At 39.5% G+C, this 17,748-nt stretch overlaps 1 protein-coding gene across 2 annotated transcripts in view; it reads right to left on the bottom strand.

Annotated features, from left to right (window-relative positions):
- pdzd2 (PDZ domain containing 2) overlaps nt 1-17,748 on the bottom strand; it is a 117,751-nt gene that overhangs the window by 15,167 nt on the left and 84,836 nt on the right. For both annotated transcript variants that reach the window (XM_061980477.1, XM_061980478.1), the window contains exons 16-23: nt 16,716-16,800; nt 14,874-14,965; nt 11,408-11,516; nt 9,524-10,152; nt 8,946-9,090; nt 2,007-4,383; nt 1,881-1,935; nt 1,698-1,799 (exon numbers count right to left, since the gene is read on the bottom strand). In XM_061980477.1, the coding sequence (XP_061836461.1) occupies nt 1,698-1,799; nt 1,881-1,935; nt 2,007-4,383; nt 8,946-9,090; nt 9,524-10,152; nt 11,408-11,516; nt 14,874-14,965; nt 16,716-16,800 (3,594 nt within the window). The remainder of the gene's footprint in view (nt 1-1,697; nt 1,800-1,880; nt 1,936-2,006; nt 4,384-8,945; nt 9,091-9,523; nt 10,153-11,407; nt 11,517-14,873; nt 14,966-16,715; nt 16,801-17,748) is intronic.

The raw sequence follows: 17,748 nt of genomic DNA, 5'->3' as shown, positions 1-17,748 counted from the left end.
GTGGTTTCTTGTGGTGGTAGTACTTGTAGTATTGTTCTTGTAGTGTCTCGTGGTCATAGCACTTGTAGTATTGTTCTTGTAGTGTCTCGTGGTCATAGTACTTGTAGTATTGTTCTTGTAGTGTCTTGTGGTAGTCACACTTGTAGTATTGTTCTTGTAGTGTCTCGTGGTAGTAGTACTTGTAGTATTGTTCTATAGTGTCTTGTGGTAGTAGTACTTGTAGTGTTGTTCTTGTAGTGTCTTGTGGTCGTAGTACTTGTAGTATTGTTCTATAGTGTCTTGTGGTAGTAGTACTTGTAGTGTTGTTCTTGTAGTGTCTTGTGGTAGTAGTACTTGTAGTATTGTTCTATAGTGTCTTGTGGTAGTAGTACTTGTAGTGTTGTTCTTGTAGTGTCTTGTGGTAGTAGTACTTGTAGTATAATTATTGTAGTGTCTTGTGGTGGTAGTACTTGTAGTATTGTTCTTGTAGTGTCTCATGGTCATAGTACTTGTAGTATTGTTCTTGTAGTGTCTTGTGGTAGTCGCACTTGTAGTATTGTTCTTGTAGTGTCTTGTGGTAGTAGTACTTGTAGTATTGTTCTTGTAGTGTCTTGTGGTGGTAGTACTTGTAGTATTGTTCTTGTAGTGTCTCGTGGTCATAGTACTTGTAGTATTGTTCTTGTAGTGTCTTGTAGTAGTCGCACTTGTAGTATTGTTTTTGTAGTGTCTTGTGGTAGTAGTACTTGTAGTATTGTTCTATAGTGTCCTGTGGTATTAGTACTTGTAGTGTTGTTCTTGTAGTGTCTTATGGTAGTAGTACTTGTAGTATTATTCTTGTAGTGTCTTGTGGTAGTAGTACTTGTAGTATTGTTCTTGTAGTGTCTTGCGGTAGTAGTACTTGTAGTATTGTTCTTGTAGTGTTTTGCGGTAGTAGTACTTGTAGTATTGTTCTTGTGGATGCCAGGTGTAGATTCACTGTTTTGTTTACATTCAGGGGTGCTAGCTTGCTGTTAGCAGTTAGCTATCGTATCCTCCTACGGTGTGTAGTGAAGCATGTTTAGATATTCCTCGTCCTGCAGTGATAATGATACTTGTAAGAAACTGACTTTATTTGTCGCCATGGAGGCCAGTATTAGTCATTTAGAAGTAGCTAAAACACTGCTGACTGCGGATGGATGTTAGCTGCTAGCCAGCCATATCTTAAAGCACCTCTTTCTGAGGGTGTTTCAGTGTTATAACTTCACCTTTATCGACAGTTCTTAGGCCAAAATGCATCCGTTCTCCCTTTTCCATGTCCAGCAATGTCATGGTGTGACGATGCGCATTCATGCCCGTTAAAAGAAATGAGGAACCGGTACTTTTCAAACAGAGTATAGTACCGTTTTTGATTCATTAGTACAGCCATACTATACTAGTACCAGTATACCGTACAACCCTAGTCCATTCATAGTCAAGGTGTCCAAAAAGAGCTGAACACTCCGATGTGTTCAAAAACAAAGACATCAAATAATTGAAATGTTAATAAACAACAATCATTTACACAATGATATGAATACAATAAATACAAAAGTTTTCATGAGCTTTCTGGAATTCGTTGTCCCGCAGTGTTACCTAGCATCTATGTGAGTACATGCCATCATCCATCCAACCATGGTACTTTGTCAAGTACTTTTACAGTACTACAGTACGTACAAATGCACGCCAACGAGCTTACTTACAGTGATGATCTTTTGCTCCAGGTCACTTCCTCCGGCAATACTGAAGCCAAGTCCTGAGCCTTGGTCCTTACGCAGGACCACAAGGCGAGTGTGCTTGGTGACCTGCGCAGACCCAAGACGGAACTAGTTTACTGATATCTGCGCACGAAAGGATGTAGAAGGTAGGAAGCCGTCATGCGGTACCTCTGTGGAAGCAGGACGGCCCAGCTCATTTGTCGTTTGCACAGAACCTTTGGACCTGAACACAAAATACTGTTGAGACATTACGGAAAATAAAGGCACCTTAACTGGTTCAACAGAGTTCCTTACTTGACTGAGGAGTCAGACTGCTGCTTAGTGCTATCAGAGTTTCTCTCAGGTGTTTCTAGCGTGTTACATTGGCCTTCTTTTGTCCTCTCTAACATTGTTTGTGTTGCAGAAGGTGACAAGCCCACGGTCTCTATGGCAGGGGAAGGAACGGGTACCTCAGTTTTATCCTCAACGCCATCCGTTCTGGCTAACAGGTCGCATGTGCTCAGTTTTCCCAGTTCTGGCATACTGAGAGCCCTGGCTTGCCTCAACCGGTGGCAGGAAAGTCTGGCATGTTTCCTCCTCACCACTGGTGGGGTCGCTGGTGTAACATCCAAAACCTTCGGCACTTTAGAGACAAGACTGTCCTTAGTCAGGTAAACCGTATTAGAACTTGTATAAGGAGGGTCGAGGTTTATCAAAGTGATGTTTGACAGAGGTTTTGCCGAAGAGCAGAGTGGTGTCGAGATGTGTTGCTGTGCCTGGTAGTCAAAGTTTGCCAAGCCCAGATAACCTGCGATCCTTTGGTTTAGTGAGGCTCCGTATGCCAGTGCATATGATGGATTATCACTACTTTTAGCCATAGGTTTGTCAAAGTGTGCCAGGTTTTCGAAGGACTTTATCTTGTGTTGGACCGAGAAGGGATTGTAGTCCACAGAAAAGGGAGTGTCTGTAACAAAGCTTCGCCTCAGAATTGTCTTTTTCTGCAGCTTGGAGATGCCGGATTTTGGGTTATCGGTGGTCTCAGCGGGTTTCAAGGTACTATTTGTAGCTGAATGACGATCCTTTATTTGATCAAAAAGACCATTTGTTGTCCCTGCTTTGGAAGTAGAATTTGGAAGGACATGGGTGCCCGATTGTGCAAATGAATCATTTTTAGAGTCCACTGTGTGCTTGTTTGCCACGGTAGGTGACGTACCAGAGAAAGAGTACAGTTGAACTTCAATGAACGTTCTCTGAGTGGCAGGTCGGTGTGAGAGTGCCTGCGGTTTTGACATCGTCGTGACGCCTACGTCGGTATCAGTCTCCTTGCTTGGAATGAGAGGTCGAAATGTGTCACCTGCGGCATGGTGCCAAGTCCCACCTTCACCACATTTGGATAGCGCAACACCGTTCTTATCAAGTTGGTTACCGGCCTTCAAAGTGGGAAACATTGCGTCCTCTGGTGGTAAATCTCTCAGCTGGTTCAAGACCACATTGCTTTTTGAAAGAACTGGACTTGGACTCTTGGTAAGATTGTGCAGTGGCTCCTCTAGTGCTTTATTACTCTTTGTCCGTAGCCCCTTAAGTTTAGGGCTACTGTCAACTTGAAATGTATCATGAAACTTAGGGATGGGTCGAGCATTTGGGATTTTCTCAGTACTAGACTCTGCTCCGCTTGAACCGTCAGTAGTCACATTGTAAGTCTGCTTGAATGACTTTTGTTCATGTGGTTCTGCATTCAAAGGCTTGATTGCATCGGAGTCCAGCAAGGCATCATGAGGCAGGTGATCGGGACAGTCAAGCGAGCTGAGGTTGCCATGAATACTAAGTCTTCCAGGATGAAATGCCTCGTCACGTTTGTCCGAGTCAGACCCAACGGCACTAATGACGTGACACTCCATCGGGGATAGAGACATTGCAGGTGCTTTCTCTATGGCTGAGACGTCCTTCCATTGGGAGTTCTGTGAGCGTTCTTTGCTCGCTACGTTGGAGGAGTCGGTAAAGGCACTCGTCCTCTGACTCGGCTCGTTGTTGTCACTGGCATGGTGTGAAGGCAAAGACAGTGGTGTGTTGGAAGGTACATCTCTATCAGGAGAAAGTACTTGGTCATCACCGGAACAACGTTCCCCTTTCTTTTTATCCAAGGGTGGTTTCCTAAGATTGTAAGCGCCACTCGACAGTTTATTGAGTTTCTCATAAGTCGAGTCACCAATTGATTCACAGCGATCGGCTTTGGAGTCTTTACCTTTATCCAGCACATCAAACCTTTCTGGGCATAATCTATTTGAGACTGAAGATCTGTCTTCCTTACGTTGGTTATCAAAAGGAGAACAGTCCGATACTGCTGTATCAGCATGAAAAAAGGTAGTGTTTTCACTTGGAGTATACAATAAGTCATAATCCTGCCGACTTGACTGTGCTGAAACTTGAACGTCACCTTTCTCAGATATGTTTTCGGCAGGTGGGGTGTTGCTGGGAGACTTGTCAAAAGTGGGGCTCATTTCTTGTATAATATCATCAATGTTGGAGATGAGGGTTGGACTGTTTGTTTGGGGTTTCGGGTCCCAACTTCTGATCTTTGCATTTGACACTTGGTCCTCATCCGATGATCCCCGTAAAGATTTGTCCGGGATCAGACTTATGTCTCCATCACTGCTCCCAAAGGACATCGCCATTGGGGACCGCCCAGCTACAGCTTCAATCCAAAATGAAAAAAGTAGAAAGTGGTGAAAAAAAAAGTTCAGCCAGTAGGGGTGTAATGGTACGCCATTGTCCCGGTTCGTCACAAACCTCCGATCTAAAGTCACATTACAGTTCATTTTGGGAACAGTAACATAAACGGCAGTTTTTAGTTTAGTTTTAGTCATATTTTAATCAAATTCCTCAACATTTTAGTCGACTAAAATTACAGTAAACTTTGCCGACGAAGTTGTCTCGAAACCACTTTTATGAGGGTTATTGCAGAGCATCTTAAAAACTAAATTCACAAGACCTGCCCTCCATAAATATTTCAATAAGTACATTTCCCACTAACCTTATTGTGTGTTATTTTAGCTTAAATTAAGCATTTAAAAATAAACTAAAATGGTCATACTAAGAAACAAACAAGTTTTGTTCCAGATTGCGTATAACCACACCGAGTGTGCACAATGTTTGGCATCTTGGCCACAGTCCTGTTTAAATACAGCAACCAGTGATATAAAACTAACGTATATTGTGTGTTACCTTGAAAAATAACAAATCTGATCTCTTGGGTTGCAAAATTGTGCAATTAATATCGGAACAGTGTGCCGAGGACATCGATTAAATGACTATCTTGCCTTTTAAATTGGCTCGTCCATGGTGTAGAAGTAGTCTTAGTCCTGCCCTACCATCTTTACCAGTACAGTATGAGTCATTTGGAAATGTTAGCTTTGGCCCACTTTTTTTTACCCGAGAAAATGGAGACACAGAGTTTTTACAAGGTGTCCTGTTTGAAGTGCGTCCATGTCTTCTCTTTCTTCCAGGCGTGGAAGACATATTGTGTTGAGATGTGTAACAATACACCGACAGTAGTTCTGATTGGATCTCCTCTGTGGTTTACCTCCCACACGCTACTGTGATTGGATAACTTGTCCCACCCGCCGAAAAAAACTAATTGAATATGATTGGATTTCGTCTCTGTCAACACGTTTGTCTCGTTTTGTCAAAAAATGTTGTGTTTGTTTTAGTCAAAGTGCCTTTGTTTTGATTCTTTATCGTCCTAATTTAGTCAAGGCAGGGTCTCGGCAGTTTTCGACCAGTCAAATTTAAGACTTTTTAATGACCATCATGAAAACAATTTAAGACCCATAAGAAGAAAAAAATACAAGTGATCCCTGTAAAGTTGTGCAGGTCTTTCGCGATATATATTTGTTCGACAAATACTGACCAGGTACTTTAGTTTTGTTTTTATTCATGAATAGTGCCCTCAAAAATCCAAACATTTAAAAAGCGAGACTGAAGTTTACGTGTTTGTTTTCGATCATATTTGTAAGACTTTTCAACGTCATACTTAAGACTTTTTGTGAGACTTAGATGGCATTTAAGACATTCTAAGTCCTTAGATTCAACTGATTGGGTTTTAGAACTTTTTATGGTGCTCTGAGTCAAGGTAAAATAAGTCGTAATTTTTAGTCAACGAAATTAATATTGTTTCGCACGAACAGTTCCAATGATTTTACTGAGGAATTTGTGAAACTGAAAAGGTTAAAAAAACAAAAAACAAAAAGAATGCCATCGCAAGTTAATAATACTAACACAGGCACTCGTAAACGTGTTAGAATATTGCTAAGGCTAATGACGCTAGCGTCATTACATTACAATTTGCATGAAAACACTCCTGCAGACATCACACATGGGACGCTTTAGTAAAGAAGATTTGTTTTAGTTACATTGTAAAACTTATAAACTTTGCTTGGAGTGATAGATGAAGAATCCATAAGAGTAGATTCGCTATGGACGGCTAGAAGACAAAACGCAACTGTACTTCCGCTTTGAAAGCACTAAATTGAAGGACACTGCCGCACCTGCAGCAAGTGAACTCATCTAAAAGATGGCACCTTTGCCAAAACAATAAACACACTTTCTAGGTCAGGGGTCAGCAACCCGCGGCTCTAGAGCACTGCCCTAGTGGCTCCCTGGACCTCTTTCAGAGATGTGTGAAAATGGAAAAAGATTAAGAACATTTTTTATTTTAATATTTTTTTTTTCTGTAGGAGACCAGACATGACACGAACCTTCCTAATTGTTAGAAATCCCACTGTTTAAATTAAACATGCTTCACTGATGAGAGTATTTAGCAAGCACCGTTTTGTCCTACTAATTTCAGCGATCCTTGAACGCATCGTAGTTTGTTTACATGTACAACTTTCTCCGATGCTGCAAACGAAAGAGGTGTTTTATGCCACTCCTTCTATGTCTCATTTTTGTCCACCAAACGTTTTATGCTGTGCGTAAATGCACAAAAGTGAGCATTGTTGATTTTATTGATTTGCTGGAGTGCTAATCAGGCATATTTGGTCAATCCATGGCTGCAAGCTAATCGATGCTAACATGCTATTTAGGCTAGCTGTATGTACATATTGCATCATTATGCCTTAATTTCCTTTGCTTATGTCCTCTGTGAATTTAGTTTATATTTGCATGTCTCATGACACATTAGCTGTATATAATATTGGCTGCATGTCTGATAGTTGTTTGTGTGCCATGTTGTTCCAGACCACAGCAAATGTTACCCAGCTTGCAAAGATTGTAATAAATCCAATAGAAGAAGACAGCCTGCTGTTTCCTTAAACTTGGACACACGCATCTATACCTTTGGCCATTCTGAGCCAGTAATTTCCAGGAGTTATCTCAACCCGTGAGAAGCCTCCATTGCAAAATTTGTGGAATAATAATTAAAATACAACATTTCTGTCAACGAAGATTTGCGTCAGCCTTTGATAGTAGGCGTATATAGCTAATATAGACACTTACAACATGTGTTGTCTTCTTTATAAGACTCATATAAGGCTTTTCATTTTTTGCGGCTCCAGACAGATTTTTTACATTTATTTTTGGTCTAATATGGCTCTGTCAACAATTTGGGTTGCCGACCCCTGTTCTAGGTGTATTTGCTTGCTTTTTTTAAAGCTATTTTTATTATGGAAGTTGGCAAAGAAAAATCCACAAATTATCCGCACCCTCTTCTAAGGCGTTCAAAAAGTAGTGAAGTGAAGTGAAGTGAATTGAATTATATTTATATAGCGCTTTTTCTCGAGTGACTCAAAGCGCTTTACATAGTGAAACCCAATATCAAAGTTACATTTAAACCAGTGTGGGTGGCACTGGGAGCAGGTGGGTAAAGTGTCTTGCCCAAGGACACAACAGCAGTGACTAGGATGGCGGAAGCGTGGATCGAACCTGCAACCCTCAAGTTGCTGGCACGGCCGCTCTGCCAACCGAGCTATACTGCCCCAATGAGTAGGAAAAAAGTAGCAGCTTATAGTCTAATATGTACGGTAAATTGATTTCACTTCATTTCAATGGGCGGTGATTTTTATCGTTATACCGTTTCTTCCATTTACGGCTAGTGCTTTGTTTGTTTTGTTTTTTTTCAACCTGAGTGCCGTGTTCGTCTTCTAGTTGTCCATAGCGTTTCTACTCGTATGGATTCTTCATTCATCACTCCAAGCAACATTTGTAAGTTTTACAACTAAAACAATTCTTACTTACTAAAATGTCCCATGCGTGATGTCTGAAGGAGTGTTTTCATGCATATTTGTACCTGCTATCAGAATTTAATTAAGCTGGCTTCGTTAGCATTAGCTAATGTGCCAACACGTTTACGAGTGTCTGTGTTAGTATTATTAACTTACGATGGCATTTTTTTTGTGTTGTTTCACTTTCACAAATTCCTCAGTAAATTCACCAAAACGTCACCGTGGAGTTATTGAGTCTGTTTAGCTGATTGGAGAGCGAGCGTGCGCAGCTAGTGGGTCCATGACGGTGACTTCTGTTTTGTTTGATCAGCCGTTTTACTGCCGTTTTACTGCCGTGTTACAGACACCGTTTGGGAACAATTAAGGTAAGTATATAAACATTTACAGACTATTTCTGTGTAAATAACTTATTTCACAACGTATATATATTATCTGCGGCTTTTTATATGGAAAAAGCCGCAGATAATAGTCTGGAAAACACGGTATGGCGACAAACTGAATAGGAGCCCAACGGAAACAGGACTGTGAGGACTTATTTGGATGCACCTGTTAGACGAAGCATTTTAAATGTTAATGTGCTGTGTTACATTGTTTCGCCTAATAAAATATTAAATCAATCAAACTTTAATATCTGTTGACAAATCCACGTACCATTACACCCCTGTAATGTTTTAGTCTATGAAACAAGTTGACATCTTGTTACCAGGTCCCAGAGTGAGGTCTATGCTACAAAAACAACGTCTATGCTAGGTCAAATCTACGGCACTCAAAATGACCTATTGATAAAAGGCATGCGGGGATGTAAGCTAGCATTGATTACTAAGAACAAAACAGCCAAAATAGTCACCATGGATAGAAAGCCAGATGCATGGATGCTGCGTTAAGGAGGGGAGAGAGGGAGATTTGCTCCTAAATGATCAGCATTTAAGGTTCCAGAGCAGCCTCGTCAAGCCCAACAATGACAGGGGTGGAAGCCACAACTCTGGCTCTGCGAGGAGGTGTGTTCATGTAGCGAGACAACATAAGAAGGGCTCACCTGAGACAGGTTTCTTCACTTCCAAAGACAGCGTCATAGGAAGGTTCTTCATGAGTTCACAGATTTCCTGGTAGCTGGAGGCGCTCACCAGGGTTTCACCAATGGTCACGATCTCGTCACCAGGACACAAGACTCCTTTCCATCCCTAGAAGTAGACAAGCGGTGTCACACCCACAGAGGAGTCCATCATACCTTCTGGAGTAGTTATGTGTTTATCAGCTGTATAGTGCACCATAAATAGTAGACATAGGACGAGACACAGTTGTACACTTCCATGCCTCCTGATAACACGAGACCGATTGATACTCTTTTTAATTGCATTTTTGATATGAAGTCCTGGATGGCAGATCACTTTTTACAGCTTAACCAGGACGAAACCGAAGTTTTAGTCATTGGCCCTGAGAAAGAAACACATACCCAAACTACAATCATTGTCTTCGACTCCATCACTCCAAGTGAAAAAAAGGATATTGATCGATTGTTGTACGTGTACGTGAACATACCATCTCTGCGGCTCCGCCACACTTTAAGACACTTAAAGAAAGGATATTGATTGACGTATGTGTACGTGTACATACCCTCTCTGCGGCTCCGCCACACTTTAAGCCGTTGACGACTACTTTCAGAGGGGACGCCGTGATCTCTAGGTCCAGCCCAAAAGATTCGTCCTTACGTCTCGTCAGGGTCACGGTCTCCAGAGTACAAACCCCCAAAAGTTCACTTGTGTCGAGTTTCAAGCTGCTTACAGCCGCGGATTTGTTCTCACACTGCGGATCAATAAACGTGATCTTGGTCTGGTCTGGAGAGGACGTCCGCTGTTCAGTAGAGTTTAGAGATTCAGCACTCCTACTGCTTCTGACCAGCGTCACTTCACCGTCCATCGCCGGCAGCCGTCCGTCTTCCCGGCCTGCTTTGCCCTCCGCAAAGCAACCGATCGGCGTTAAGGGCGACTGTGAAGGGGCCGCTTCGGAGCCTTCGTTGCAACTGGCGACATCGTCATTCACACGTCGGCCGCCGCCCTCGTCTTCCACGTCGAAAGATGACGTCGTAGAGTCTTCCTCTCTGCCCAGCTCGTCCTCGTAACGCAGGATCCTGCGCTGACGGAGCAGTGGGCTCCGCACGCCGAGCGTCTTGCCGTGGTGGGGAACTGTTTCTGTTGCTCCGTACACCGTGTCACAGTCCACCTCAGTTCCAGGTGCAGACATTCCTGGAGATAAGAAGCAGCTTCATGTTAGAAGCACATTCGTCTACAACACACAATATCAGTTCTCTCTTTTCCAATATTTCTTCTAAATGTTTTGTTTTGCATTAATTTTTTCCCCCCAATGCATGCTCAGTTGTGTCAGTTCTAAGGTCAATTGTCAAAGTATATGATTGACCTTAGAACTGAGGTTACCAACCAAGGTGTGGTTTGTAACTGGGCTCTCTGATAACGTGGAGAAGTATTTGATCCCTGCAAATTGAGTAAGGATCTTCGTATTTCCTTCAGAGAAATTCGAACAAGAGGGAAACTCTTTGCTCTTGATAAAAAGATCCCCCCGATGAAGAACTCTAGGTACATCTGTTGAAAGCAGCCTCAGAAAACTTGGGCTTGGGTTTGATCCGTCAAAGTCTTTGGAGGGTCGCTGTCGTCAACTCACCAAAAACTGTTCTTATCACCTGAAAAATATCTCTAAAGTGAGAAATGTGGGATCTGGAAATGATCATTCACGCATTAATGTCGTCTGGGATTGACTATTGTAATTCTGTTTTAACTTGTTTCAACAACTCTAAAGAGACTTCAGACTGTACAGAATGTGGCTACCAGAACTGAGGTTACAAACTAAGGAGTGGTTTGTAGCCTCAGTTCTGTCAGTTCTAAGGTCAATCGTATACTTTGACAATTGACCTTAGAACTGAGGTTAAAAATCAAGGTGTGATTTTAAACAAGGGCTCGCTGATAACGCGGAGAAGTATTTGATCCTTGCAAGGATCTTTGAATTTCCTTCAGATATTCGAACAAAAGGGAAACTCTGATCTTTGCTCTTGATAAAAAGATCCCCCTGATGAAGAACTCCCTTGGTGTTCTGGGTTCATCTGTTGAAAGCGGTCTCAGAAAACCTGGGCTTGGGTTTGCTGCGTCTAAGTCTTTGGAGGGTTGCTGTCGTCAACTCACCAAAAACTGTTCTTATCACCTGAAAAATATCTCTAAAGTGAGCAATGTGGGATCTGGAAATGATCATTCACATTTGTTGTTTTGTGTTGAGGAGAATGATCTAAAGGGAGGAATATATCACTAAAATATATATACATAATAAATGATTCATAACATATGAATGATCTAAAGACAAGAATGTTTGACAAATAATATGTATTTCATGTGTAATAAAAGATTCATAACATGTGAATGATCTAACAATAATAATATTTGACAAATAATATGTATTTAATGCATAATAATAAAAGTGATGAGCTAATGTTACCTTGAGGCTGCTGGGCTGCAATGTCCTCCATGGACGTGTTGAAGGCTTCCTGGCTGTTTGAGTCCTGACACGTCAGCAACACTTCTGTCTCCGAGCTCAGGGAACCGTGCTGGGGCACAACAAAATAATAATACTAATAATAATAACAATAACAATACATGATAAACAATAACCACTAAACAACACAATATAATAATAATAATCATGAAAATAATAATACATGATACAAAATCACCATTATACAATACAATAATAATAATAATGTATCATAAACAATCACCACTAAACAACACCATAAAATAATAATAATAATAATAATAATAATGATAATAATAATAATAATAATACTAATAAAACTAAAAATAAAAATAAAAATAATACATGATAAACAATCATCACTAAACAAAGAAACAACAAACTTGACCTTTTTTTAAGTTTAGCACACAGGTGACAAACTCAAGGCCCGGAGGACAATTATGGCCCGCCACTTTATTTTATGTGGCCCGCCACTTTATTTTATGTGGCCCACCTAATCATTTCATGTGGCCTGTCGCAACATTTTATGTTGCCTGTCGCATTATTTTATGTGGCCTGCTGGACTATTTTATGTGGCCTGTCGCAATATTTTATGTGGCCCGCTGGATTATTTAATGTGGTTTATCACATTATTTTATATGGCCTGTCACTTTATTTTATGTGGCCCGCTGGATTATTTTATGTGGCCTGTTGCATTATTTTATGTGGCCCGCTGGATTATTTTATCGCATTATTTTATGTGGCACGCTGGATTATTTTATGTGGTTTATCACATTATTTTATGTGGCCTGTCGCACTATTTTATGTGGCTTATCGCATTATTTTTTGTGGCCTATCGCATTATTTTGTGTAGTCTGCTGGATTATTTTATGTTGCCTATTGCATTATTTTACGTGGCCCGTCGCATTATTTTACATGGTCTGCTGGATTATTTTATGTGGCCTATCGCATTATTTTATATGGCCTGTCACTGGATTATTTTAGGTGGCCTGTTGCATTGTTTTATATGGCCTGTCGCATTATTTTATGTGGCCTGTCGCATTATTTTATGTGGCCTGTCGCATTATTTTATGTAGCCTATTGCATTATTTTATGTGGTCTGTGACATTATTTTAAGTGGACCGTTGCATTATTTATGCGGCCTGTCGCATTATTTTATGTTTGAGTTTGAAGTATTTATTTCAAACCTGCACAATACAACAACACACATTTTTTTACATTTTGGCAGAGACATTTATGCGAGGCTTGAAAAGGGGTTGGATGAAGCAGATGCTTATAATATCCCAACTCCTCTCACTCATTCCACATTTAACATAAACAATATAATACAAGAATAATACTGTACAAACAAAAACAAGAAAAGCTCCTGTACACAAACAATACAATAGTACCACTGTTACTATGAGACAAGACAAGACGAGACAAAAAACACAAACACACACGCACACACACTCTCTCTCTCTCTCTCTCTCTCTCTCTCTCTCTCTCTCTCTCTGTCTCTCTCTCTCTCTCTCTCTCTCTCTCTGACCATACACCTCTCTCCCATCGCTCTGTGCTGAGAGCATCACTCTCTTTCCTCCTCGTACTTCTTTTTTAAACAGTGGTCTGTGACATTATTTTAAGTGGACCGTCGGCATTATTTATGTGGCCTGTTGCATTATTTTATGCGGCACGCCGAATCAGTTTATGGCAGGGGTCTCAGACACGCGGCCCGTGGGCCGCAATTGGCCCGCGAGACGTTATTTTGCGGCCCCCACCTTAATATGAAAATTTAATGTTAGTGCAGCCCGCGAGTTATATATGAATGGCGTTTGACAGCGTCATACTTGCCAACCCTCCCGATTTTTCCGGGAGACTCCCGAATTTCAGGGCAACCATTCTCTCGAATTTCTGCCGATTTTCACCCAAACAACAATGTTAAGGGTATGCCGTGATGGCACTGCCTTTAGCGCCCTCTACAACCTGTACAAACAGCGTGCCAGCCCAGTCATATGTTGTATTTGGCTTCTGTACACACACGTAAGGGACTGCAAGAAATACTTGATCAACAGCCATACAGGTCACACTGAGGGTGGCCGTACAAACAACTTTATCACTGTTATGAATATGCGCCATACTGTGAACCCACACCAAACAAGAATGACAAACACATTTCGGGAGAACATCCGCACCGTAACACAACATGAACACAACAGAACAAATACCCAGAATCCCACGCAGCCCTAACTCTTCCGGGCTACAATATACACCCCCGCTACCACCAAACCCCGCCCCCTCACACATTAACCCCCCATCCGTGCATCGGTTGAGGTGGGGTATATTGTAGCCCGGAAGAGTTAGGGCTGCAATGTGTTCTGGGTATTTGTTCTGTTGTGTTTATGTTGTGTTACGGTGCGGGTGTTCTCCCGAAATGTGTTTGTCATTCTTGTTTGGTGTGGTTTCACAGTCTGGCGCATATTTGTAACAGTGTTAAAGTTGTTTATACTGCTACCCTCAATGTGACCTGTATGGCTGTTGATCAAGTATGTCTTGCAGTCACTTACGTGTGTCTGCAGAAGCCTCATACAACATGTGGGTGGGCCGGCACGCTGTTCGTATGGTGAAAAAGCGGACGCGATGACAGGTAGTAGAGGACGTTAAAGGCAGTGCTATCAACGCATGCCCTTAATATTGTTGTCCGGGTGAAAATCGGGACAGATTCGGGAGAATGGTTGCCCCGAGAGATTGTCGGGAGGGGCACTGAAATTCGGGAGTCTCCTGGAAAAATCGGGAGGGTTGGGAAGTATGTTGCTAGGGCAGGAAAGCCAATCAAAGAAGGTGAATTCATTAAAAAGTGCATGTTAGATTTTTTTAGGAAATCTTTTCTTGCGGCCCAGCTTCACCGAGTTTCTGCATCCAGTTGCCCTCAGGTAAATTGAGTTTGAGACCCCTGGTTTATGGGGTCTGTCACATTATCTAATGTGGCCCACCGAATCAGTTTATGTAGCCTGCTGCTTCATTTTATGTGACATGCTGCATTATTTTACGTGGCCTGCCACATCATTTTATTTGATAAGCCGATTTATTTTATGTAGAATGCCACTTCATTTTATGTGATATGCCGCTTCATTTTATGTAGCCTGCCACATCATTTTATGTGAAGTGCCGCTTCATTTCATATAGCCTGCCATTTCATTTTGTGTGATATGCCGTTTTATTTTAAATGGCCCACCACATAATTTTATGTGATATGGTGCATTGTTTCACGTGGCCCACCACAAACATCATCTTATGTGATGTGTTGCATTGTTTCATGTGGCCCACCACCACATTTTATGTGATATGTCACTGCAGCGTCAATACAGCTAGTGAGCGTGCCACACACTCACTCATCACTGAACTTGACATCCATCAGTCAATGATGTCACTAATTCTTTCCTTGATGACTTACTCGACTGGCCGGGTCCAGAAACCTCTTCATGGTCCAGCTGAGAGCATGAAGTCCTTCTGCTGGGCTGTCAGATGGACTCTTGCAGCAAAAACCTTTTCATGCGCAACAAAAAGAGCAAAGATACTGTAATTTCTTCCTTTAAAATCCTACGTATGTATTTTTAACGTTAGAATGCTAATATTTTATGCTAACATTATAGCCAATTCTGTACATTCTTCCTTTAGAATTCTAAATATATTTTTTAACATTAGCACGCTAACATTTTATGCTAACAATATAGTCAATTCTGTACAGTGTAAATTTTACCATGTTAATGTTATCATGCTAATGATTGATGCTAGCATTTTACTATATTCTGTAAATTGTACCATGTTAATGTTAGCATGCTAATGTTTTATGCTATAATTTTACTACATTCTGTAAACTTGACCATGCTAATGTTAGCATGCTAATGTTTTATGCTAGCATTTTACGATATTCTGTAAATGTTACCATGTTAATGTTAGCATGCTAAAGATTTATGCTAGCATTTTACTATATTCTGTAAATTATTCTACGTTAATGTTAGCATGCTAATGTTTTATGCTATAATTTTACTACATTCTGTAAACTTGACCATGCTAATGTTAGCATGCTAATGTTTTATGCTACAATTTTACTACATTCTGTAAACTTGACCATGCTAATGTTAGCATGCTAATGATTTATGCTAGCATTTTACTATATTCTGTAAATTTGACCATGCTAATGTTAGCATGCTAAGGATTTATGCTAACATTTTTCTATGTTCTGTAAATTTTACCATGCTAATGTTAGTAATTTAATATTTTAAGATAGCATTTTACGATATTCTGTACATTTGACCATGCTAACGATAGCTTGCTAATGATTTATGCTAGCATTTTACTATATTCTGTAAATTGTACCATGTTAATGTTAGTATGCTAAGGATTTATGCTAGCATTTTACTATATTCTGTAAATTATACTATGTTAATGTTAGCATGCTAATGTTTTATGCTACAATTTTACTACATTCTGTAAACTTGACCATGCTAATGTTAGCATGCTAATGTTTTATGCTAGCATTTTACTATATTCTGTAAATTTGACCATGCTAATGTTAGCATACTAAGAATTTATGCTAACATTTTTCTACGTTCTATAAATTTGACCATGCTAATGTTAGTAATTTAATATTTTAAGATACCATTTTACGATATTCTGTACTTTTTACCATGCTAACGATGGCATGCTATTGATTTATGCTAGCATTTTACTATATTCTGTAAATTGTACCATGTTAATGTTAGCATGGTTATGCAAAAATTTTACTATATTCTGTAAATTTGACCGTGTTAATATTTTATGCTAGCATTTTACGATATTCTGTAAATTTTACCATGTTAATGTTAGCATGCTAAGGATTTATGCTAGCATTTTACTATATTCTGTAAATTTTACCACGTTAATGCTAGCATGCTAATGTTTTATGCTATCATTTTACTATATTCTGTAAATTTGACCATGCTAATGTTAGCATGCTAATATTTTATGCTAGCATTTTACGATATTCTGTCAATTTGACCATGCTAATGTTAGCATGCTAAGGATTTATGCCAGCATTTTACTATGTTCTGTAAATTTGACAATGTTAATGTTAGCATGCTAATGTTTTATGCTAGAATTTTACCATATTCTGTACATTCCAACCTAACAAACATGGATTTCCTTACTTGGTGCCATCATGTCAGCATGCTAAATGTTTTTAATTTTAACTACGTTTCCATTTAAAAGTCGGTAAGTGTGTCTTCACAACACAGAGAGCCGGCCCGTTTCAAACCTGAAGCATTGGAGGAGTGTCGGTTCTTCATTTTGTTCCTGTGTGTGGATCGAGCTATGAAACGGTCCATTTCTTGCTCGGATACCTGACAAAAGAAATGGCTCATTTTGACTGATAATGGTTTGCAGACCTGCACATATATATTCAGCATTAGCATATATATATGTATATATATATATATATATATATATATATATATATATATATATATATATATATATATATATATATATATATATATATATACATATACATATATATATATATATATATATATATATACATATACATATATATATATATATATATATATATATATATATATATATATATATATATATATATATATATATATATACATACATACATACACACACACACAGTATATACATACAGTGTACATATATGTATATATATATATATATATATATATATGTATGTGTGTATGTAGAGAAGTATTCCTTTTTCTTTGTAATGTAGTATCCGTCACATTCATAATAACATGTCATATTCACATATTTCAAGCAGCTAAAATGCACCAAACATGGATAAGTGTGGAGAGAGTCTTGCATTTTTCCCATCATGCATTGTAATGGATTTTAAGTCTTCTTAGAAGTATGCTTATGTCTCTTATATTAGCATGTCTCTTATATTAGCATAGTAATGTTAGCATGCTAACGTTGTATCCTAGCTTTTTAGCTAATTTTGTATGATTAAGCCCAAAAATCATTTAGCTTCTTAGCTAAATTTGTTTGTTTTAACCTAAAAATCATGGATTTTGATGCTTGGTGCCATCTTGGAAGTATGCCAACGTCTCTTATATCAGCATGCTAATTTTAGCTAATGTTTTATGTAAGGTTTTTAGCTAATTTTATATTTTTGTACCTAAAAATGATAGATTTTGACACTTGGCGCCATCTTGGAAGTATGCTTACGTCTCTTATATCAGCATGCTAATGTTTTATGCAAGCTTTTCAGTTAAGTTTGTATGTTTATACCTAAGAATTATAGATTTTGATACTTGGCGCCCTCT

Source organism: Nerophis lumbriciformis, linkage group LG20 (assembly GCF_033978685.3).
Source record: "Nerophis lumbriciformis linkage group LG20, RoL_Nlum_v2.1, whole genome shotgun sequence".
Classification (NCBI taxonomy): Eukaryota; Metazoa; Chordata; class Actinopteri; order Syngnathiformes; family Syngnathidae; genus Nerophis; species Nerophis lumbriciformis.
The sequence above is the reverse complement of the archived record's forward strand: the minus strand, read 5'-3'. Positions and strand labels throughout refer to the sequence as shown.